General features: G+C 34.7%; 3 protein-coding genes across 3 annotated transcripts in view; 1 reads left to right on the top strand and 2 right to left on the bottom strand.

Annotated features, from left to right (window-relative positions):
- The window catches only part of LOC138701718 (testis-specific serine/threonine-protein kinase 3-like), a 42,054-nt gene extending 27,281 nt beyond the window's left edge, over positions 1–14,773 (bottom strand). The window contains exons 1-3 of the mRNA XM_069828917.1: positions 9,288–14,773; positions 5,971–6,084; positions 4,326–4,454 (exon numbers count right to left, since the gene is read on the bottom strand). Of these exons, the coding sequence (XP_069685018.1) occupies positions 4,326–4,427 (102 nt within the window). The 5' untranslated portion in view covers positions 4,428–4,454; positions 5,971–6,084; positions 9,288–14,773. The remainder of the gene's footprint in view (positions 1–4,325; positions 4,455–5,970; positions 6,085–9,287) is intronic.
- Positions 1–22,989, top strand: part of LOC138701719 (chymotrypsin-like protease CTRL-1) — a 270,184-nt gene extending 247,195 nt beyond the window's left edge. Inside the window, exon 8 of the mRNA XM_069828920.1 lies at positions 22,477–22,989. Within this exon, the coding sequence (XP_069685021.1) occupies positions 22,477–22,670 (194 nt within the window). The 3' untranslated portion in view covers positions 22,671–22,989. The remainder of the gene's footprint in view (positions 1–22,476) is intronic.
- eIF2Bepsilon (eukaryotic translation initiation factor 2B subunit epsilon) overlaps positions 16,011–24,313 on the bottom strand; it is a 34,405-nt gene continuing 26,102 nt past the window's right edge. The window contains exons 10-12 of the mRNA XM_069828916.1: positions 23,974–24,266; positions 18,617–18,769; positions 16,011–16,142 (exon numbers count right to left, since the gene is read on the bottom strand). Coding sequence (XP_069685017.1) covers positions 16,077–16,142; positions 18,617–18,769; positions 23,974–24,266 — 512 coding nt within the window. The 3' untranslated portion in view covers positions 16,011–16,076. The remainder of the gene's footprint in view (positions 16,143–18,616; positions 18,770–23,973; positions 24,267–24,313) is intronic.

Raw genomic sequence — 24,313 nt, 5'->3', positions numbered from 1 at the left:
CTGTCATTATTGAGTGTAATTAGTTACCATTCCTACCAGGTATATACCCATTTGCAGTGTGAATAAATACATACATACATACATACATACATACATACAAAGATTAATCAGTAATATATTCTCCTACATTATCTAAAACTGTCTGCCAATGCTGGAGTAGTTTTTCAATTCTGCATCTGAAGAAATCTGCTGGTTTGGAGTTAAAGAAGTCGTCAAGCCAAGTTTGTAAAGCATCTTCGTTATCCAAGGAGTTCTCTTGATGATTGTTGATAGAGAACGGAAAAGGTGGAAACCTAATGGCGCAAGAGAATATGGGGGATGTCGAATCACCTCCCAACCAAGCTTCTGGATAGCTTTCATCATTTTAGCGGAGTGTGCAAGCACATTATCGTGTTGCAGCAGTACTTGATGCAGTCTTTCCAGTTATTTTTCTTCAATTGCGGCTACAAGGAATCTGAGTTATTGGAAATAAAGATCAGCAGTTATGGTTACATTCCTGGGAAGCAATTCATAGTACACAATGCCTTCTTCATCTGACCAGACATATAACATCATCTTCTGTGGATGGACACTAACTTTTGTATGAGGTATTGTGTGTTGAAACGACAAAACCATTTGCTTGCAGTGCTTTCTCCAATAGCGTTCTCCCAGTACACGACACAAATTTTTGGATCCACCTCTGCTGCCTACATATTAAAGAACATAACGGAAGTATTCTTTTTATTCCACTTCACACTCCATCTTCTTTAGCCCACAATAGCACAAACTTCCTTCAAATTCGCAAAATTCAAGGTGTATTTACAAACAAAACACTTCAAATAACTAATGACAAATTATGAACTATCTCCTAAAAACGCAGTGTTGTGATAACGAACAAAAATGCTATGAACTTATGCATCGACCTAATAATTAAAATATTTCGTAATTGACGCCAGGAGAACCACATGTTATTTCCATTTCAAAAATTATTTCAATTTTTCACGAGAGTTTCAAAAGATCTAAGTTGAGGGTTTTTAGAAATGTTTTTTTCTGTTCACCATTAAATCCGTGTATTAATATTTTTATATTTATTGACGTTAAAAATAAATATTTAAACTTTCAATACAACAAACACCTTGAAACAAAATCCATTCCGACAGTTTTTGATGAAATTGTTATTCACATGCAAAAATTTTATTTCAGTAAAGCTTGCAATTTATCTTCTTGTATTTTCTCTTAAGTTCACACATAAAAATTCTATTTTCTAGTGTGAACTTATCAATAAACTATCATACCAAACTACCATAAAATTTAATGAAAACACACTTGAGCTTTAAGAGAGAGTTATCAATTTGTCAGACTGCAGGCTGTAAACCAACTGACCTATAAGTTAACTAAATCTGTGTCAGCTCTGGTCTTGAGCGTAAGTCTAGGTCATTGATCCATGAACACAAGCATACCTGATACGCGTGTCCCCAGCCGGGAGCTAAGTTGAACACTCTGTATATTTAGGATTATCACTTCTATGGTTTCTGACAGGGATCTACATGATTTCATTAATCATTTGATCTCCATGAGAACTGTCTAATGATGTTGACCCACGCAATTTTAAAGGACACCAAAAAGACTTTTACATAAAGTTAATACTGATAATTATACTTGACACCCATAGGAATCGTCCCTTCCCCCCACAAACATTTATCAGGTAGCTTCCCCTAACTGTCCATTGTGCAACTCAAAGCAAGAAATGGATTCGGAACACCTCAAAATCTGTGCTTCAGTGACTGGTCATGATAATATCTTTGAAAAATATTGGAGTGCAAGAGGTCAAATGACTTTATTGTCAAACGCCTGGCATTAGAAAACAACAACATTTATCAGGGCCTTCCTCCTAGCCAATATTTTGATGAATGTTAAATTGTATAATTTAAATACAGTACTAAGACAACAAGCTAAGGACATTTTATTACTATGCCTGGCAACCTTGTGTGTTATTGAAATTGAAATCGACAACCTAGCTCAAAAGGGGAAACAACTCAAAATTTAAAGTTTTGAGAAACCTGAATTTTAAAGTTTCATGTTGCTCTGAAAAACCCAATTAACACACACTAATTTGAAACTTACAATAGCTATATGAAGAGAGTTATTTTATTGGGTTATTTTATGACGCTGTATCAACATCTAGGTTATTTAGCGTCTGAATGAAATGAAGGTGATAATGCCTGTGAAATGAGTCCAGGGTCCAGCACCGAAAGTTACCCAGCATTTGCTCGTATTGGGTTGACGGAAAACCCCGGAAAAACCTCAACCAGGTAACTTGCCCCGACCGGGATTTGAACCCAGGCCACCTGGTTTCACGGCCGTTTCACTCGCTGACCGTTACTCCACAGGTGTGGATGGCACTATGTATGATCAGAAGACGTGCGACCAGGTTCACAAGCGAACCACTAGTTGTGGTAATAACATTCGTTCTGTTTCGTTGTATGTCATCCCTAAGTAGCTAGAAGAAATGCCAGGGTAAAGAATTTAGCATAAATAAGTAGTGCGATGAAAACTTTCTCACCACCAAGAGTCGCGCCATCAATTATTTCTAAGAATGTACATTCCACATCAAAGCATTATTAGCATGAATGGAAAATCAGCACACATATCACATGCTGTTCTGTTGCTGGTACAAATATAATAAATTATTATATTTCTACCACTGCCCTCTTTAATTTTATATTACTAATTGAAGGATTTTTTTAAAAAAGAACCATAGTCCAAAAAATGCAAATTTGAGATATTAAGCATGTGGTGAGTGTACTGTAGAGGCCATCTACTGAATTAGTTGTTAGGGGGAAAAACATCATAGTCCTACGTTATAGGAGTGGAAATTTTCAATGGTTTTCATAAAACAATCATAGTCCAAAGACTTTTTTTGTGAAAACAGTCATGGTAGCATTTACAAATATCTCATTCATATCATCTTGAAACATTTATCCACACAATAATTTTAAACTGTAGTAAATTTACAGTCTGCTTCTTATGTACACGGCAGAAGCCACCTTAGAGAAAAATATTTTACCACGTGAATTATTGCATTAGTTAATGGAATCATCTTTAGGTGCAGAAGTAATCTCATGGAAGAAACTTAAGCAATGGAAGGAGAAGAAACAGGATATAATAGAGAAAAATAAGATTAAAGGAAAAGCACACTTCAGCCACAACAGAGTATTTTTTCTTAAAACAATCATTGTTCACATTTACCTACAGTCCACACCTGTGGAGTAACAGCTAGCACGTCTGGCCACGAAACCAGGTGGCCCGGGTTCAATTCCCAGTCGGAGAAAGTTACATGGTTGAGGTTTTTTCCGGGGTTTTCCCTCAACCCAATATGAGCAAATGCTGGGTAACTTTAGGTGCTGGACCCTGGACTCATTTCACCGGCATTATCACCTTCATCTCATTCAGACGCTAAATAACCTAAGATGTTGATAAAGCGTTGTAAAATAACTAACTAAAATAAAAAAATGTTATGTTTTATTTAACAACACTCGCAACTGCAGAGGTTATATCAGTGTTGCCGGATTTGCCAGAATTTTATCCTGCAGGAGTTCTTTTACATGCCAGTAATAACTAAAATAAATTTACCTACATTTACACATATATTTCTATCAGGCAATTTAAGTTATAAATGTACGATACTTGAATTTTCCCAAGTTTCTACAACACCTTAAGAAATGATATGATAAATTTTATACTTGAAGTGTCAACAACACCCATTCCAGATAGTTTTTTGTTTCTCCTGAAAATTTATGTTTTTGGACTATGGTTGTTTTTCCAAAAACCCTTCAATTATATTTTAAATTGTCAATTATACTCTCTCAATTTATTTCATTTTATAATATCTATTCTTATTGTAAAATCATTCATGTAATGTTTTAGTATGTATGTTTAGTCAGCAGACCGAAGACTGGTTGGAACCTCATAAGTGACACCAATAAAAGTCAGAATTTTTTGGATAATTTTTATGGGGGGAAAGGAGAGGAAAATGTGCTAAAATAAGACGAAAAAGGGGTAAAAAATGTGCCGCTTCACTAAACTATTTCGGCAAATGCTCTTTCTCCTATTTTAAATCAATAAAATAAAATATAATATTAATAAACTATGTTGTCTACAAGAATATAAACATAAAGTACAAGCAGCACTAAAAAGATAAAAAAAAAATGTTTGTGTTTACCCTCTAGTTGAACGGAACAGTTATAATATTTTGTAACAGATGTATTTATGGCACAGGACAAAAGTAAATACATTAAAGAAACCAAGGAGAAAATTCTAGATAAGAATGACGTTGACTTCTTTACCTTAGCATAGGATCCTTCTCCCAACTTCTTAGTGAGCTTGTATCCACGGGCTGCAAGAATTGCCTCTTCAGATGGGGTCTGTTTTAGGTCATCTTTCAACATGGAACCATTAGTTAGTAAATGCTTCCCCTGGAATAATAATTTCACCAAACTTACTAGAAAAACCTTAACAAACTCACCAATGAACGAAAACAGCATATTAGCATATGTAGATTATACAGTGGGTTTCAATGAACTCAGGACATACAGGAAACTTGTTTTGGGAATAAAATAAACAAAATATTCATACACTATTTTGTCGCAAGCACCCTAATTTCAAAAAAGAATACAATAATTGCCAAATTATCAAAACAATTTATATTTATTTATCACACACTTTCCCACAGTATTTCTCAGATATTTTTAAGTTTATTTGAAAAGCATAATGTAACTGTTTTTTTTAATATCCCTCTTTCTTATAATTTTACTTTGGCGTAATTTCAGGGAGCAGTCATTCTCGCAGTATTTTGTGTCTCTGTCTTATGAGTAATTTTGGAAGTTTTGTTAAGTAAGTTAATTTAAGGAAAGTCATATTTTGCAAAATATGTTAGTGTTTTTGTTTCCCTATAATTTGGAAAATCTGTTGAAGGAGGCAAAAATTTTTACTGCAGAGAAGGTGAACTGGAACAGAACTGTTCAAAACAAGGACAATTTAGCTTTTTAAGAGCTCATTCAGACGAGGCCACTTTTAGAAGCGATGCCACTTGTGAATAATGGATTTAAATTGAGGAACTGGAACAATGGAAGTGAGTACTCTTCATTGACGAGTCAAGGTTCTATTTATGTGCACCAGATGGATGCAAGAGAGTTTGGAGGAGATCTGCAAATTGTTTTGTACCCTGCACTTGAAGTTCCAGAATGAGTTTTCAAGAGCGATCTGTGATGGTGTGGGGAGCCATTTCTTACATTATCCCCACAGTTTTTATTTTTATTGATGGTCATTATCTGATTGCAGCAAAGTACATTGAAGAGGTTCTGGAGGAGCAAGTGGTTCTATATGCACCTTTCACTGGAGAAGACTTCTTATTGATGCATGATAATCTCCGCCCATATGTTGCAAGGTGCGTAAATTAATACTTGAATCAAGTCGGACTGAACAGGATTGAATGGCCAGCAAGTAGTCCCGACCTTAATCCAATAGAACACATTTGAATTATGATAGGAAGGTGTGTCACGAATCGTATTCATGTATCAAATAACCTGTGCTGTGAGAACTTCGAATTGCTCTCCAAGCAGAGAGGGACAATATGGACCAGAATGTCATCTGGAACCTCTTCAATGAGATAATCATCATATGGCAGCTGCCATTCATGGCGGAAATAAATGTTACTAAAACGAGCTATTTTCAGACAAAAACATTAGAACATTAGAACTTTATTGTTTGTTAATCATGACGATATGTTAACATTTAAAAAAATGTTTCTTTTTCATTTATGTCATGATTATTTGTTTCATGCTTAAGGCAATGCCTCTAAAGTTGATAAATGTGGAGAACAAAAATATTCAGTAGCAGTGACTGGGTGCCAAAATTAGGGAAGGGAGGGGGGGGGCAAGAATTTGCCATTATAAGGGGGAGGGGAGAGAAGTTGAAAGTGTGGTGAAATACCTGAAAGTATAGTGCTGGCCACGTATTGTCCGCTCTGGTGGACTAGTCAAATATCTGTAAGTATAATACTGGCTGCGTATCGTCCTCTCTGGTGAGCTAGTCATTAGGTAGACACTGTAAGTACAGAAATCAAACTATAATTCAATTACGTTTTTTTTATATTTTATTTTTATGACAGATTAATAAGCAATATAGAATCTCTAATAATAATTATCTTTTGTTACTTCCATACGAAATGTACTATCAAAAAAGGGAAGTAACTACATAAAACATCTTGTTACATAAAATACTTAATACTCAAGTGCTAAAATTTATAAGCATGCTACAATGTTATATGGAAATAATTCATTTTAGCGTAATAGAGTCCGAAAATTTTACTCTAACTCAAATTCACCGAAGGCAAAAGAGAACTACTACAAGAACTAAACAAGAAGAAACAAGAGATATGGCCGGATTTCTTCTCCACAGATGCGATGATCTACAGGGATTGGACACAAGCCAGATACGACTTATGGCATGCAGTGACTAGATTCGCGGTACATGGATTCCACCATCGCATATGCCAGACAGAGAAGTACCACGACCAGGAAGACAGGTGCAAGTGCAAACTATGTGGATTGAACTGTGACCGATATCATCTATTTTGGTGCAAACAAAGAAACAGCTCACTAACAAACTTCTGCAAAAACTGAACGAAAGAAACATGCACATTGTGCGATATTCCTTCTATTATTATTAAATTCAATTGTTGACATAAAAAAGTAACTCAAAAAGTGTTACAACTAATGAGACTTACTAGTTTGTGAGACTTAAAATAATGATAATATTGTATTCATTTTATTCTAGAGTACTCTTCTACACATTCGTGTAAGTTTATTTGTTTTTTCTTTTTCAGTGGCTAGCAATATCAGATGTGTTAAACATTCCTGTTTTATTGTGTTCCTTAAATAGTTTTTTACACTGTTAAAAATATTTCACAATATTCGGATATACAACTTCATTGTGAGAATTTTCAGATTCAAACTCCAACATCAATCTGGAAATTAATGTGTGATAAGCTTTTAATATTTCTTTCCCAGAAAATACATCAATTTCTGTGAGATAAGCTGTCACATTCAAGCTCATAGCCTTCTCCTATAAAAGTTTCTTTGAATTCTTCATTGCTGATACGTTTAAAAGAAGCAGCCAATACAGTTTCCATGTGGTACAGCAGTGTCAGTTGAGTTTAGTGCATATGAATTTTTCCAAGAAATTTAACGAAAAGTGTGTAAGAAAAGTTAACATGATAATTTTTAAAATGCTTAAATTTCAAAAGATAAATAAAAAAATAATAATAATTAGGGGGGGCAACAGCACCCCTTGCTTTCCCTTATCACTGCCACTGACAATATTGATAAATATTTCAATGATGCTGACTTCATATTCTTCCATATGTTAATGAAGTGTAATGAAATTAAAATGGCTCGGTTTTTTGGTTACCGAGTGTATTTAACAGTCAAGAGCATGTTATAATATTACTAGAAAACTATGACTTGATATAGAAAATATATTTCATACATTCTTTCACACGACATTTAGATTGGCATCAGAAAAATCTTATTCACATACAAACACATTACGAGCAATGAACCTCTAGGAGGACTACTGTAGCTTATTCAGTGATTCGCCATTTACCATGTTTCAGAGAATTAATTTATATTCTGAACATCGTTAACAACAAAATACAACAAAGCCGTTTTCAGTTCATGACATCGAAGATATTATGTTGTATAAACCTCATGTTAAAAGACTATCATCTATTTTTAAAGGAGAAATTTTATTGGAGTCTGTGAAGCCCATTATGTGAAAAAACAATATTTATCATGTTTCATATTTTTAAATTAATACCCTACCATGCATTTGTGAATACAATCTTTTAGTTGTAACTCATTACAAAATCACATTAAAATATACACGACAAGTCAGGAAGCGAGGGTTCCACTTTACAATGTTGCATTAATAGTAAATATAAACCTGTTTAATTTGCTTGCCATTAACTATATGAAATATTTCATATAAACACTTTTACAGTAAATTTACGTACTATAAGATAGTCGTTGCCTAGCAGCCATTCCCAATGCACTGTTTAATATAACAATAAGTTATTCAACGAATTTTCGAATGCTATGGTGCACCTGTTTTTCCTTATATGTTATGCTACTGAATAACCACAAAGGATAAAACTGAACAGGTAAAGTAATCATTCTAGAAAGAATGTTTTAATACGATCCTTATGTATGTATGTATGTATGTATGTATGTATGTATGTATGTATGTATGTATGTATGTAAGTATGTATTTATTAACACTACAATTGGGTATACACCCGGTGGTAGTGATATATAATATACAATAATTACAATTACATGAAATAAAATAAAATAAAAAATGTGCTAACATAATCAGCATGCTGACTTCAAAGGCAATTTAAAAAACGAAATGTTCCTTAGCGAAAAAAGTTCCAATCAATGGTTGTTCAGGAACTCATGAATAAATTTTGTATAACATGGAGTATTTTGTTTTCTTTTTATAAGTTCATTTATACACGCTTTGACATCTGTGGTCATATCGCGTGTTTAGGATCTTTGGATATATCAGTTGGACGTTTTTACTGTTGTTTAGTTTCTGTTTCTATTGTGTGTTGTAGATGGCTTGTGTTCATGTAACTGATTTTAGATTTTTGATTAATGTTTATGATATTGATGAGTGAGGCGGTGATGAATCATGGCATGTAAATTTTCAATCCGGCATTTGTCTTTGTGACTGAGGGAAACCATGAAAAACCTCAGTCAGATTGGTCACCCACTGTGTGTGAACCCGGGACCTCCCAAATGCGAGTCTAAGCCAATTCGTTCAGTAGTATGGAGTATTCAAAATAAGATATCTAGCCATCAGCTTATGTTCTCATCAAAAAATAAATGGATAATACTGTTTATTGCTTAGAGCAGTCATTCCCAACTGGTGTGCAGTGACACCTTTGGGATGCTGTGAGATTGCTCAGGAGTGTCAAGAGATATTTTAGGATGATAAACGAATATATTAGTAGGCCCTACTTAAAGTGAAATCTCTTTTTAAGGAAGAAAATCAAGACACATTTTATGAATTGTTCCTAATGTTTACAACTGGCATATCTGGCAGATATTTTTAATAAGCTAAATGAACTGAATGTTACAATGAAGTGGGATATCTCACTGAAACACTGTATAATGATAAAGTAAAAATAAGTTCCTTTGAATTAAATTTGTTAAAAATGTAATAAAAGGAACCAATACACTTACCAGAAATTGAAGACAATGTTGCTGATCACCAGGCAAAGGACCAGCTTCATATACAGTTCTTCCTCTTTTTCGTCTTGAGAGCTACCAAAGCTGAGAAGCTGAAGTCGTACAAATAACTTGCAGAAAATGGTAGATGCTTCACAGTCATCACTCAGTGTCTTCTGATTTTAAACTAAACCAAACTGAAGAAATTTTTATTTTGGACAAATTTTTAAACATACACCATGAAAATTATGTATGTGTGTGTGTGTCTAATGCCTACCCGCTTCACTCTGCATGATTCGGGGGTTCCCCATACGGATAGATGGCAGGATTGTGACCCATTTTCAAATTGCACACCACTTCGGCAGGCCACATTATGCATGATGTGTATCTGTGAAGAGTTATGTCGTGTACTAGGGTGAGTGTATGTTAAATGTCCATGTAAGTGTAGTGTAGGGAATGAGTGAAGATGAAGAGGATGATGATGATGATGATGATGATGATGATGATGATGAAGGTGAGGAAGGGAAACCCGGTGCCGGCACGTAGCCTACTCCTATCGAATAGCACCAAGGGGGCCGCCAGGCTTAATGTTCCCATCTGACGGATGAATCACTATTAACAGTGACATATGCCTTCCCTTCATATGCACTGAGGAAAGATTTTGGATTTAACCCAAGCATATTGGTGCACAATCTAGTGATTAGAAGCTGTGCACCGCCATCTCTCCTAGTCCCGAGGTAGAAATTTTTAGAAGAAAATTTCTGACTCCGCCAAGAATCAAACCCGGGCCGGCTAGTCTGGAGGCAGACTGTGAAAATATGTAATTTTATCTACTTTTATAAGTGTCGAGTTACTTTCCCCCCATTTTCAGGAATGGGTTCCATATCCATGTATTATTTTAATTGGTTCTGGTAAATATTTCACAAAGAAATTGGAGAGTGATGTAGCAAGAAATATAACAACTTTAATGTAGGCACAATATTTTTACTGGAAGCAAGTAAAGAGATAGGTTTGGAAGTAAATCCCGAAAAGACAAAGTATATGATTATGTCTCGTGACGAGAATATTGTACGAAATGGAAATATAAAAATTGGAAATTTATCTTTTGAAGAGGTGGAGAAGTTCAAATATCTTGGAGCAACAGTAACAAATATAAATGATACTCGGGAGGAAATTAAACACAGAATAAATATGGGAAATGCCTGTTATTATTCGGTTGAGAAGCTTTCATCATTTAGTCTGCTGTCAAAAAATCTGAAAGTTAGAATTTATAAAACAGTTATATTACCGATTGTTCTTTATGGTTGTATAACTTGGACTCTCACTTTGAGAGAGGAACATAGGTTAAGGGTGTTTGAGAATAAGGTGCTTAGGAAAATATTTGGGGCTAAAAGGGATGAAGTTACAGGAGAATGGAGAAAGTTACACAACACAGATCTGCACGCATTGTATTCTTCACATGACATAATTAGGAACATTAAATCCAGACATTTGAGATGGGCAGGACATGTAGCACATATGGACGAATCCAGAAATGCATATAGAGTGTTAGTTGGGAGGCTGGAGGGAAAAAGACCTTTAGGGAGGCCGAGACGTAGATGGGAAGATAATATTAAAATGGATTTGAGGGAGGTGGGATATGATGATAGAGAATGGATTAATCTTGCTCAGGATAGGGACCAATGGCGGGCTTATGTGAGGGCGGCAATGAACCTCCGGGTTCCTTAAAAGCCAGTAAGTAAGTACAATATTTTTATACAGAGAGTTCGAGCCAAGATGTCAAACTCACTACAGGTGGCCACACAGCCTCCACATGCTATACGGGTCACCAGTCTCTCACCAAACAGTGACCATAATTTGTGGCAAAATAAAACTCATAATAGTGAAATAAATGGCTTACTTTATTGTAGTAATTGCTGAAAATGGTGATCTTCGGCATACAAGCAAGCTTGACATTTCTTCATCACATTCCTGGACACTTTCTGTAGTTCATTTTGCACTACACGAGTTCTGTACGGTTGTTACTTCAACAATTTAGTGGTGTGTTGAACTGAGGTTTTTGACACCTCTACTTCCTAAGCTAATCTGCGCAAAGATTTCTGAGGGCTTCTAATCGAAAACCTGTTTTATATAATGTTTCCTCAGTTAACACCTGTTTGTTAACTCGACGCTTCTTATTTTGAACTGAGTCTGTCTTGTTACATTTCTTTATGAGTCTGTATATTGTTTTATTTGGCACAGGACCATTGGGGAAACATATTCTCCACGTATATTTCAGGAAAGTTTTGCATATAAAAATGCGTTGTTCTACTGGGTGTTCAGTTCAAAGTGTGTCATGGCTTGCTGTATGCCGTCATGTGGCTAGTCGATGAGCCTAGAGAATTCAATCTTCCTACACTTCTGCAGAGGTGTATTACTTATGTGGCAGAGAAGTTGCCTAGCAAGTAAGGCGTTCATTCAGAAGAGTACTTACTGATACGTATGGTAACGCCGGTAGTGGCAGGAATGTGAACTGTTTCGAAACATGTACTGAGGTGAGTTTTTTTTCTTACTGTTGGGATATGTGGAGAGAGTTAAGACGATTACTTACGTATTTGTTGACATTAATTTCGATGGTCAACATGGACATGGAGCATTTGATTTGTGTTGTGGAATGTTTCCGTACGCAACCGATGATAACAAATACCCTGCGTACGACTTGCCCGTGCAAAACACAGTTCGAAAGAGGTTATGGTAGCACACAGACTGTACAGACCGCCATCTGTTGCTACGACATTCAAGTTATACCGTACACGTTCTCAAGTTCAGATTGAATGCCTTGATTAATAGGCAACTTCTCTGACACAAAAGCTGAAACTCGCTTCAAATCGCTGACTCATCAACAGTGACGTCATGACACACTTTGAAATGAACACCCAGTATACCGCACATCACAACACAAATGCGCACAACAGAGACATACTGAATATTGACTTGAAAGCCGTGGGAATCTGCCATAACTAGCGAGAGGCAAAACACCGAGACTCGCATCATTCCTGCCCGTCAACCAGTTTTCATGGTAGTAAGGGACACCTTGGCTCGAACACTCTGTATTATGGCGGTTATATCATTTATACACAACTCCCAAACTGTTTGAAGGACCATACCTGCCGTTGGTTAGCAGACACATATGACCTAGCTGGGAGGATTGTCAGACAATCCCACCAACCATATCCCCTCTTTACCACTTAGGGGACGCTTATGCATGCCATGGCAGGTCAACATGCTGAAATGACATTTCCTTCATTTTTAATGGAACAGTTATACCACTGTGACTTGCTCCCCAGAGCCTCGTTCGTAAAAACAGTTGTACCAGGGGAAGGTGAGGACGGGAATTGAGTAGAAGAGGTTATCAAAAGCACTTCACCACTTCTTGCTAGCATTAGAAACTAGTAGGTTCTGTAAGAAATAATGGCTCCATATTTTCACTGATGGATCCCTACTGTCCAACCAAAATACCCATTCAACACCAGTAATATAACTAGGGGATGCATACTCGTAGTGAAGAAGAAAAAGAATCAATATTATTAATGTATCAAGCAGGATGGTAATATCATGAAGTCACTGTGGCCTTCAATTAGGGTTTCTTCTAACAAATAAGGGATATATATTCATATAAGGGATACTTTGATCGATGTTCATTATACTGTACATGTCTGCTGCCAATAGCCAGAGAAGAGGTGTAGTCATTATGTGTAGCAGCGCTGAATCTTGTGTGACTGGTACTGATGACTTTGATCTGCATCGGTTGGGAATCAAGCCTTAATCCTTCTGAGTTTCTTCCCACAAGAGTTAAGGTATTCACAGCAAATAGAAGTGAAATAAATTTTGAAAAAGCTACATAAGCCAACGGCCCATTTATTATAGGAGCTTAGAAAACTAGTGACAATGAAATTCACTGTCATGCTAAAGTAAAAAATATGACGACACCCATGGCAGCTAATACTTTGCGTAATTTTAAACTATCTAGCTGACAATTGAATGGCTGCCTAGAATAACGTAAATCCGTTTTTGGCTGAAAAATGTTGTATCGCACATGTTGCATCATGTGCTGTCATCGTCTTGCTGATATTCACACTACTTCGAGAGCTGTAATATTTTGATTGTGTTGCTGAGCTGAATAACGTTGTAACGCAAATAAAATGGTGGACAATCATAGTTGTAGTGTGTCACATGGTCTCATAAAAAACATAAATAGAAAGAGAAAACGTAAGATTAATATCATGCAATGGAAGGACAGTGTACGTAAGACACTAAAGGATCAAGGGAAAGAAATACTTCGAAGAAAGGTGACATTAAACCAGCTGTGAAACGACTTGAACTGGTGAGTAGAATAATGTTGTAAGTCAATATATAGAGTGCTAAAGGAGAATAGTTAAAGGTAATAAGGTCATGGTTACTCTGTATTCTAACATGGGCTAATATGAGAATAAAGAAAAAAAAAAGGATTCTTGTCTGTGTAATATTGATATTGTATGCCTAAACATATGATCTAAGTTGTGTAATTTGTTTCAAGTTCTTATGATATAAATTTGTCTATTATTATTATTATTATTATTATTATTATTATTATTATTATTATTATTATTATTATTATTATTTAATGTACTCAAATGTAACAACCATAAAATATGGACAGTATTTAAGTTTCTTTACTTTACAACGTTTTTCTACTGTTGTTGTTGTTTTCTAATGCCAGGCGTTTGACAATAAAGTCATTTGACCTCTTGCACTCCAATATTTTTCAAAGATATTATCATGGCCAGCCACTGAAGCACAGATTTTGAGGTGTTCCGAATCCATTTCTTGGTTTGAGTTGTACAAGGGACAGTTAGGGGACTGATATATTCCAATTCTATGCAGGTGTTTAGTCAAACAATCATGGCCTGTTGCCAATCTAAATGCAGCTACAGACGATTTTCGTGGTAAATCGGGAATTAACTGTGGATTTTGATGCAGAGAGTTCCATTTTTTCCCTTGAGATTGCGTTACCAAATTTTGTTTGTTGAAGTCTAAGTAGCTATGTAGATTTAATAAATCTTTTCACAGAGTAATACGTAGATTTAGTAACAGGTCTGTAAGTAGCAGTGCTGCCTTTCTTTGCTAAAGCATCCGCATTCTCGTTTCCCAGGATTCCACAATGGGATGGTATCCATTGGAATACAATTCTTTTATTGAGTGATATTAATTGAGAGAGCATTTTAGTTATTTCTGCTGTTTGAGATGAAGGTGTGTGTTTAGAGACTATTGATAGAATAGCTGCTTTGGAGTCTGACAATATAACTGCATTGCTAAATTTATTGATGTGGCATAGAAGATTCCTGAGACTTTCACTTACTGCAATGATTTCTCCATCAAAACTTGTTGTTCCATGCCCAAGAGATCTATAAAGTGAGAAGAGACAGCACGTAACACCTGCACCGGCACCTTGTTCTCTGGAGATCAAAGATCCGTCAGTGTATAAATGAGGGAGGGTACCTAATATTAATTGTCTCTAAAGACAATTGTTTTAGTATTTCAGTGTTTACTTCTGATTTCAGTATTTCTTCTGTTAAATTTAGATTATATTCTATATTTAATAGAGTTAAAGGATTTGGTTTAAATTGTAGGTTTTCTTTTAAATTCGGGATGTTGATTTTCTGTTTTAATCCTTGAACCATGGATATGAAACTTTTTTGAGTTTTCAATCTACAGAGAGGACTGTATGAATGCCAATTGTTTCCTGGTAATCTGATAAGTTTTTCATATTGAATCAGTGCTTTTTCTTCTATTATCATTTTGATGCTGTTAATATTAGTGAGGAATCTCATAGAATCTATTGGAGTTGTTTTGATTCCACCAGTAATGAGTCTGAGAGCTTGGTTTTGAACATATTCTATTTCGTTTATGAGAGGTGAAGTAATTAAAATTTCTCCGCAGTATGTCAGCACTGGCTGTATAAACATTTTGTATGTAGTGTTCAAAGTATTCCTAGAGCATCCCCATTTCTTTCCTGCTAGTCTTTTTAGAAGGGAGAATCTTTTACGAGCTTTTTCAGAAATGTATTTCAAATGGTTGCTCCATGTTAACTTACTATCGAAAATAACTCCAAGATATTTGGATTCATAAGTCCTAGGAAGGTGTTGGCCATTGCATTAGATATTGAATTCTCTTTCTTTTTTACCAAGTGAAAATATTTGGTAGTTACTTTTGCTTAAATTGAGTGTCATCAAATTTGATGTATTCCATTCATGTAGTTGATTTAGAGCTTTAAGAGCAGAATTTTGAATTTGTCTCTATGTCTGTAAGATCCGGAAGTCTACTGCAAATTTTCAAAAAGTTGCATTATTTGGAAGATGAAGACAATACATGGTATATAAATGGTGCTAATACTTACTGAAGTATTAATACAGATCTAACACTGTCATATTTTGTAATATTTAACAATGTTAGAATGAAATAAACATATTTTTAATTTCCTGACAAACTGTAAAAACTGATGTACAATGTTATTCTAGGCAGCCATTCAATTATAATCTGTACAAAATTTTCAAACCAAAACAAATACAGCTCTAAATTTTGATCAAGGTTTAAGAGACACGTGTTTACAATTTTTGTAATTACAGTATCTCATTTTAATTTAATAGTTTTAAGAGTTTCCCAGTTGTACTGTACAATATACATTGTTGAGGTCTGAAGGCACGTCATGAACTTGCAGACTCTGAGTTTCAACGATTTAGCTTTATTGGTTGACAACATGCAGAAACAATGCTTGCTACATTGCATTTAATCACTTTCTGATTCACCAGACTCTTCATCTGCTTCTTCAAGCCACTGGATGAATGGTGTTATCTGAAACACAAATTACAAACACATCGTGGATGCTTCGACACTTATAAGTTACTCCATATTCCAGTGCAACAAACATAAATTCATCTTATACAAGGTGCGGCATAGAAGATACATATTTTTAAGTTGGTATCACAGGTTAACACAACAATGTATGTGACATTATCGCTATTGTTGCATTCGTAAATGTTTTGGATTTAGTAAGTAACATGGTGAAAATTGTGCTCGGGCGTGGGTTCGATTCCTGCTTGGGCAAATTACCTGGTTGGATTTTTCCAGAGGTTTTCCCCAACTGTAAAGCGAATGCCAGGTAATCTATGGCGAATCCTCAGCCTCACCTCACCAAATACCATCTTCCTATCACCAATTCCATCGACGCTAAATAACCTAGTAGTTGATACAGTATTGTTAAATAGCCAACTAAAAAAAATATGGAGGAATGAAGTACTCAAAATCGTTTGTTTGTAGTAGAAGTTACATGAATCATGGGAGTGTAGTGCATGTGCTGCGGTCATCTCGACAACAATTTGGAGATAATCAAGGCAGAGGTATCACGTGCAATGTAAAAAGAACTGGGCAGTAAAACTGTATGCACTCCTGAAAATAATAAAAGTATGAGAAATTCACTACAGCAAAGTCCAACTCTTTCAGCACGAAGACTTGTACTCTCTCTGAATTTATCGAATCACAGCATATGTCGCACACTGCATATATTTATCTGTTGCTTTAAATGTTTTAGCCCTATAAAACGCAACTTGTTCAAGAACTAAGTGCTAACAATAAACTAAATTGTTCAAATCTTTGCCAACAAATGCAGGAATTAATTCAGCAAGATCGGTTGCTACTGGACATGCTACTGATGTCTGATGAGGCTAATTTCTGTTTGTAAACAAGCAGAACTTTCGTTACTGATTCAACTGAATCCATTGAATCTCCATGATTTACCATTGCATTCAGAAAAAAGGTTATCATTTAGTGTGCAATCAGTACAGCAAGCATTATTGGTCCCTACATTTTTCAAGGCACTATAGAACATGTAATCAATGTTAATTTTGAGTGCTTTGTCGAAATGATCTAGAACTTTCTTTGGCCCCAACTCGAAATGCATGCTCTTAAGACTATACAGTTTCAGCAAGATGGTGCCATGACCTATACTGTGAGACAGAGCATGCCAGTTCTTTGCAGCATGTTGACAGGTCACTTTATCTCCCAGTTTAGAGATTGGTATGGCCTGCAAGATGCCCTGACCTGTAATACACTGACTTTTTCTTGTGGGGATAACCCAATGCACACACTCCACTAAACAGAAAAAGCATATAATCACAGAAAAAAATTGCTGTTATCACTCCAGAATTTTTGTATAATATAAGGAACAGTTTCGAACAAAGATTACAACATGAAAATGATAATCCGAAAGTGAGATTTGTCTTATAATATTCATAAATAAATGTTTTATTTATCGTAAGACAATTATTTCATTTTTAAATTCAGAAATCTCCCAGGTCTCATCCAGCATAATCAAATATTTTAAACTCTGTACCACTATTTTTAACAGGACAAGTAAATAAAAATATAATTAACTACAGAAGAATTCCTCGTATCCGGCAATTGTGGGACAAGGCCAGTGACTGATAACTGATTTTGCCGGATAATTGGAAAATACGTTTATAGGTTATGTAAAGACATACTGTACTGCACAAACATTTTTTCCATGTTGAAATTTTGTAACTTTCATATAGATATTTAAAAATAAAGTTTTGAAATACGTGCAATGTTAATTTTTAGTACTGAATACGGTAATGTACATTCATCAGTTCATAATTTATTGTAATGCATAATAGCGTAAAAAATTCGTAACCTTATGACAATTTTAAATAGCGGCCATGTGACGTGAAGAGCAGTGTAGCCAACATTGCAAGCCTTGCTTGGCTTGGCTTTTCAAAGCCAGACCCGAGACAGATCCTTACAAGTAGAAAATTACAAGTAAATCAGTAGTGGATCAACAGAATCAAAAGAGTCCACCACTTTGGAGTATGATTGCGAAACTACCAGACCTGGGATCGAATCCTGATTGGGACAAGTTGCCTGATTGCAGTTTTTCTGGAGTTTTCCCTCAACCCATTAAGAGCAAGTGATGGGTAACTTTCGACTCTGGACCTTGGCATCACCTTCACCTTCATCCATCCTGCCTACTTCCATACTCCATATGGGACGAACAGAATCCGATCTAATGAGTGTCCACCTCAGAACTGGATTCTTCATCATAATCGCAAAAGAGTAGGCAGAGACGCAAATGGTTACATGTCAATAAATGTGGAATAAGCAAAAAATAAAAATAAAAATATCAAAAGGTGTCTGCATATCACAGGATGACGAGTCATTCTAAAACTGCACAGAAGAACTAGAAAGAACTTTGATTTTTACTTCAAAAAAAATCTTCATCGCATGCAAAAAAGATTAGTTTCTAGCCTGCTTACCTGCTTACGGAGAGATGATGCTGTTGGTGATTCTTCATCACCATTGTTATACCACTTCACAATGTTTTCCTCACTAAGAACATCCTTGTCATACAACAAGTGAATCAACTTGGTTAATCCACCTTGGACTACTTCAGTTGAAGATGCCATATCCTGTGAAAGGTATGCACAATACTGTTACAAAATGTTCGAGCATTATTATCATGAAAATGCTGGATCACTTTTATGTTATTACTTTCTATCATAACATTGTCTTAAGAACGATTTGCACACAAAAATTTTACTTTATTATAAGGTACATTGCTTGTCAATTAAAATAGTAATGTCACAAAGACATACTTTACCATTACATCGCGGGTCTAATACTAAAAGTAGGTTACTTAATTTTTTTTTTTTTTTTTTTCCGATTTTGAGCTATCTACATCAGTAGATGATTTAAGCAAAAGATCCATTATGATATCTTAAACTAGATTTATTTAAAAAAAAGTCCATTACACAGCAGTACTACATGAGGAGACAAAGGTTGAATGCACAAAAGTACAGTACATACAATATTCCCAGATACCCATCACTACGGTGATCAGATTCACATCGATAAAAGACGGTACAAAGCTTCAAAAAGGAGGACTTCATTCGAAAAAAGAGAACAGAAAATAAGTACTTAGATTTAGGCTTAGGCCTATATTAAACTTTAAATTACGTCAATATCTATTTTATTACAAAATATTTACAGTACAGATTTAGGCTTATATCATACTTAAAAGTATGTTAATATCTATTTCATTATAAAATAATTAGGATAAAAATAATGATTTTACAGTTTGCAATATGTGAAAGTCAAGGGAACTATATTAATAATAAAGAGAACAGAAAATGGGCAGAATGGACAGACTTCGAGGCGAGAATGCAGAAATGGATTTACAGTCACATCTCGATTTACTAGCTGGCTGTGAGCAACGACCATAACAAGGAGGAGCAAAGAAAGTTACAATGTTGGCAAAGACTATATTCCATTGACGCTCCTGCCACATACAGGCAAATTACTTGAAAAAGGCGTCAAATTAGATGATTTCAAAATATCAGGCATACAAATTACGAAAAGGAGGACATTTCTTGATTTTTTTCAAATCTGCCTGGACCCCGGACAAAGCTCTAAAAAGGAGGACATGTCCAGACAAAAGAGAATGTCTAGTCACACTACGCATCAAACATCATGTACAGAGTGGCCCACCGAAGTGGTGTACAAATTGAAAGTGGGTCACAGTGCGGCCATCTATCTGCAATATGCGGATCCCTAATCACGCAAGTGAAGTGGGTAGGCATTAGACACACACATATTTACTAACTGAAGGGGTGAGAATGATATAGTCCTAAGCCACACAGACAAAATTTTACAGGAGAGAGTGTTAAAGGTTTAGAGTCCAATGCTATTAGGTGTGGTATCATAATTTCTTCGGCATACACTAACATAATTTGTTGAGTCATTTTTATAATATTTTAATAGTAACTTCCTCATATGTGTAAGAAATGAATTTGCACAGAAAACAATTTTTGTTACAAGTGTGGCTTTGGACTATCTCATTCTCACTCCTTCAATTATCTGAAAACTTTGGATTTAGTTACCTAGTTATAGTAATGGATTCACGATATATCCAGGCATTTTTCAATAATTCAATTTATTACTATATCGCATATGAGTCCATCGCATGTCAGCATGTCTGACTGCGAAACTTGTGGGGAATCATTATGATATTGCAAACGAATTTAATGCTCATTTTACAAACATAGGACACAATATAGAATCAAAAATTAACAAAAACACAAGACTATCTTCTTCCTTTTCTTATCCATCATCATCATCATCATCATCATTATCATCATCATCATTATCATCATCATCACCATCATCAATGTTCATATTTCCCGTAAGTGATAAAGAAATTATAACTATTGCTAAAACTTTAAAAAATAATGTGGCTCCGGGTGTTGATGGTATCACTACTAGAACACTCAAAATGATTATTGAACCCATATCGAAACCACTAACCCATGTCTTTAATTTGTGTTTATCACAAGGTGTATTTCCTACTGATCTTAAATGTGCTGTAGTAATACCTATATACAAATCTGGTGACAGAAACAATCTCAGTAAGTACAGACCCATCTCACTCTTACCAAGTCTCTCTAAACTATTAGAAAAATGTATTAAAAGCAGGCTAATTAATTTCTTAGAAAAAAACAGTCTATTAAGTCAAAAGCAGTTTGGCTTCCGTACTAACATGAGCACGGACGACGCTATTATGAACGTAACATCAAGGATTATCAAAGAATTAGACTCGGGTAAAAAATGTTTAGGAGTTTTTCTAGATATTCAAAAAGCCTTCGATACTGTAGACCATAATATACTCACTTATAAACTTCATGCCTACGGTATTAAAGGAATCGCTTTAAATTTATTTAAGTCATACTTGAGCAACAGATCCCAATTAACGAAATTTAACGACCAACACAGTGAAATTCGTAATATAAATATAGGTGTGCCACAAGGTACAGTTTTAGGCCCACTACTATTTTTAATATACATCAATGACTTGCTCAATATTGATATAGGAAACACATCTGGAGATATATTTGCATATGCCGATGATACAGCCGTAATTTTTAGTGGATCGAATTGGAATGATGCCTACCTAAATGCTAATAGAGGTATAAATATAATTAAGAAATGGTTAGATGAAAATTTGCTCTCATTGAACATTTCAAAAACAACTGCAGTTCCTTTTACATTAACGGCTTCTAGTCTGAGAAAAATCAAACTCGATAAGGATACAAATTTAAAAATACACAATTGCAGTAACATAAACTTGATTGATTGCAGTTGCTCTTCCTTGACAGAATCCACGCAAGTAAAATACTTAGGTGTTATCATTGATCAACATTTGAGATGGAATAAACATGTAACATATTTATGTAATAGGTTACGGAAAACAATTCACAACTTTGTAACCCTTCGTGCATATATGCCGATCTATGTTCTCCATGTTGTTTATCTAGCCTTGTTTCAATCAGTCATTCAATACGGAATAATAGGATGGGGTGGAATGACAAAGACTATTTTAACTCCATTAATATTATTACAAAAACGTATCATCAAAATTTGTCTGCATAAACCACTTGATTATCCGACACAATTTATTTATTCTGAATTCCAAGTACTAAAAATTGAGCAAATATATAAACATACATTACTAACTTATTTTCACAAAAATCGAATGAATTTTATAACTGAAAAACATATACACAACACCAGAAGAAATGTCCCAACTCTTTTGGCAGAACCTAAATGCCACACTACAGCTGGATTAAGACACAGTAGGAATTATGGACCAAGACTATACAATTCAGTATTGAAAAATAATCCAGACCTAAGCAATTTACACATTCTTAAGTTTAAAAATAAAGTGAAAATGTTTGTATGATATTTGATAAATTTTATTATAATTTTTTTTAAGTGTTACTAGCATTATATAGTACTAATTTTTATTGTATTTATCTGATGCATGTAACCTATAAGATAAAACATTGTAATAAATATAAATAGATCATTTTCTTAATTAATAACAGTGTATATCTCAAATAAATGATTCCTTAGCATCGCCACAGATACACTTGATTGTACTTGTCACTAGAAAGTTATTGAAATTTATATTTTCCCCGCCATTCATAAAATATTTTGATATGATACCTCTTGCACAAAAGGAGAGATCTATAACTGAAACTTGATTAATATATTTCAGTATTATTTGTATTTATCCTGGTAATAATGAACAGTTTGACTCGTAGACATTTTGTTTTTACAGCATTAACTTCCCATGATTTTACGAGAAGATTCGAAGAGAACGGCAGTAACGTAGACATTCAGCTCCCCCCTACTACCAATAATGCACAACACAATGTCAATACGGCGGTTGCTGTCGTCTGCGATACAATGAACTTTTCTGTTGATTTTCGAGTTTGGCATTTTTTCCGGTTATTAGGCTATATGCTTATTTAAGTTGTGTTAACTCTCGCTAGTGGTTTTATATTTTATTTTATCCGTCTTAGTATTTATTTTATTACTGTAAATATTTTTGTTTTATCACTATTATTATTATTATTATTATTATTATTATTATTATTATTATTATTATTATTAATGAATTATTTTGTATTACAATCTTTGTATCATTTCTGTCACGATTATTCTATTATTATTATTATTATTATTATTATTATTATTATTAATGAATTATTTTGTATTACAATCTTTGTATCATTTCTGTCACGACTATTCTATTATTATTATTATTATTATTATTATTATTATTATTATTATTATTGTTATTATTATTATTATTGTTACTATTATTTTATATCATCAGCATTATTATTTGAACCCTGTAAAATTTATGTAGACTACTGGACTGTACCCAAGCATGAGCATATGCTCATTTCGGGTATCTATCCAAATGTAAATTGTAAATAAATTTGAATTTGAATTTGAATTTGAATCTTCATCCATTCTGTCTACTTTCACACTCATATATCATCCTATCACACAGGGTTAGGAGAATCCGATCTAATGGGTGCCCCAACCTCAAAAAAGTGGCAGTTTGTATTAGAAATAAAAGGTGCAGTTTTTGTGCAGTGTTAACTGGAAGAAAGTTTTAATTTTGTTGTTGGTTATTTAATGACATTGTGCGAGGTTATCCAGTGTTAATTATAATCTGTGTAATAGCCTTACCCATGTTTTGGAGGGTAAAAATCTGCAAAAAAAATGAGTGGCCAATATATGAAGGGTTCAGAATCATAGTGGGCCAAGCGCCATTTATTAAAACCATAGGAAACAAGAGTTAAAATGAAGTTAATACCATAATTCAATGGGAACATATAGCAAGTAACATAAAGTATACACATTAAAACTAAATGATATGTTAATCTTCATTAAACTATGATATTCACTTAACTTTAACCCTTGCTTTCTCAGTTTTTAATAAATGGTGCTTGGCCCACTATGGCTCTGAACCCTTCATATGAGTAAATGCCCTATTCTTTTATTACATTGTCCACCTTATATCCAGCCCTAATTACAAAACAAATCTACTTGCTTATTCTAACAACTAATTCTAAATCTAATATAATTTATAGTGGTAGCGTCTTTCATGGGTTCGGTAGATGTTACGTCCATTGAAGACTTATTCTGTTCTATAACCTAAATTCTCAGCAATTAATATAAAGTCTACTGTACAGACAACCTATACAAATGAGGGAACAGACAAAATTCATGTAAACATTTTAACTTTCTGTTTTTCACCTACCTCAATGGCTTGCAAGCAGTCTTGCTGGGCATCAGAGTTGCGCACATAGTTCTGCATGATGGGCAGGAAATGCTTCAGGAGCTTGTTGAACTCGTTTAAGTACTTGGGAGTGGCATCTGCTGCTCGGATCTGGATGGGCAGGGTTAGCAGCGCCTTCACCACGAAGTAGTTCACTTCCCTCATGCTCACATTGTATGCATATCGTGATGAGTTGATTTCCAGAATCAGATTGTCAGGGTGCAAGTTGTCTTCATAACCTCTTGTGAGGGAGTCCATCACCTCACTGAAGAACACTATACAACCAAATTGAAATTATGGTAAAATTGAATGCATTCATTAT

Source organism: Periplaneta americana, chromosome 6 (genome assembly GCF_040183065.1).
Source record: "Periplaneta americana isolate PAMFEO1 chromosome 6, P.americana_PAMFEO1_priV1, whole genome shotgun sequence".
Classification (NCBI taxonomy): Eukaryota; Metazoa; Arthropoda; class Insecta; order Blattodea; family Blattidae; genus Periplaneta; species Periplaneta americana.
This window is presented reverse-complemented; position numbering and strand designations above follow the sequence as displayed.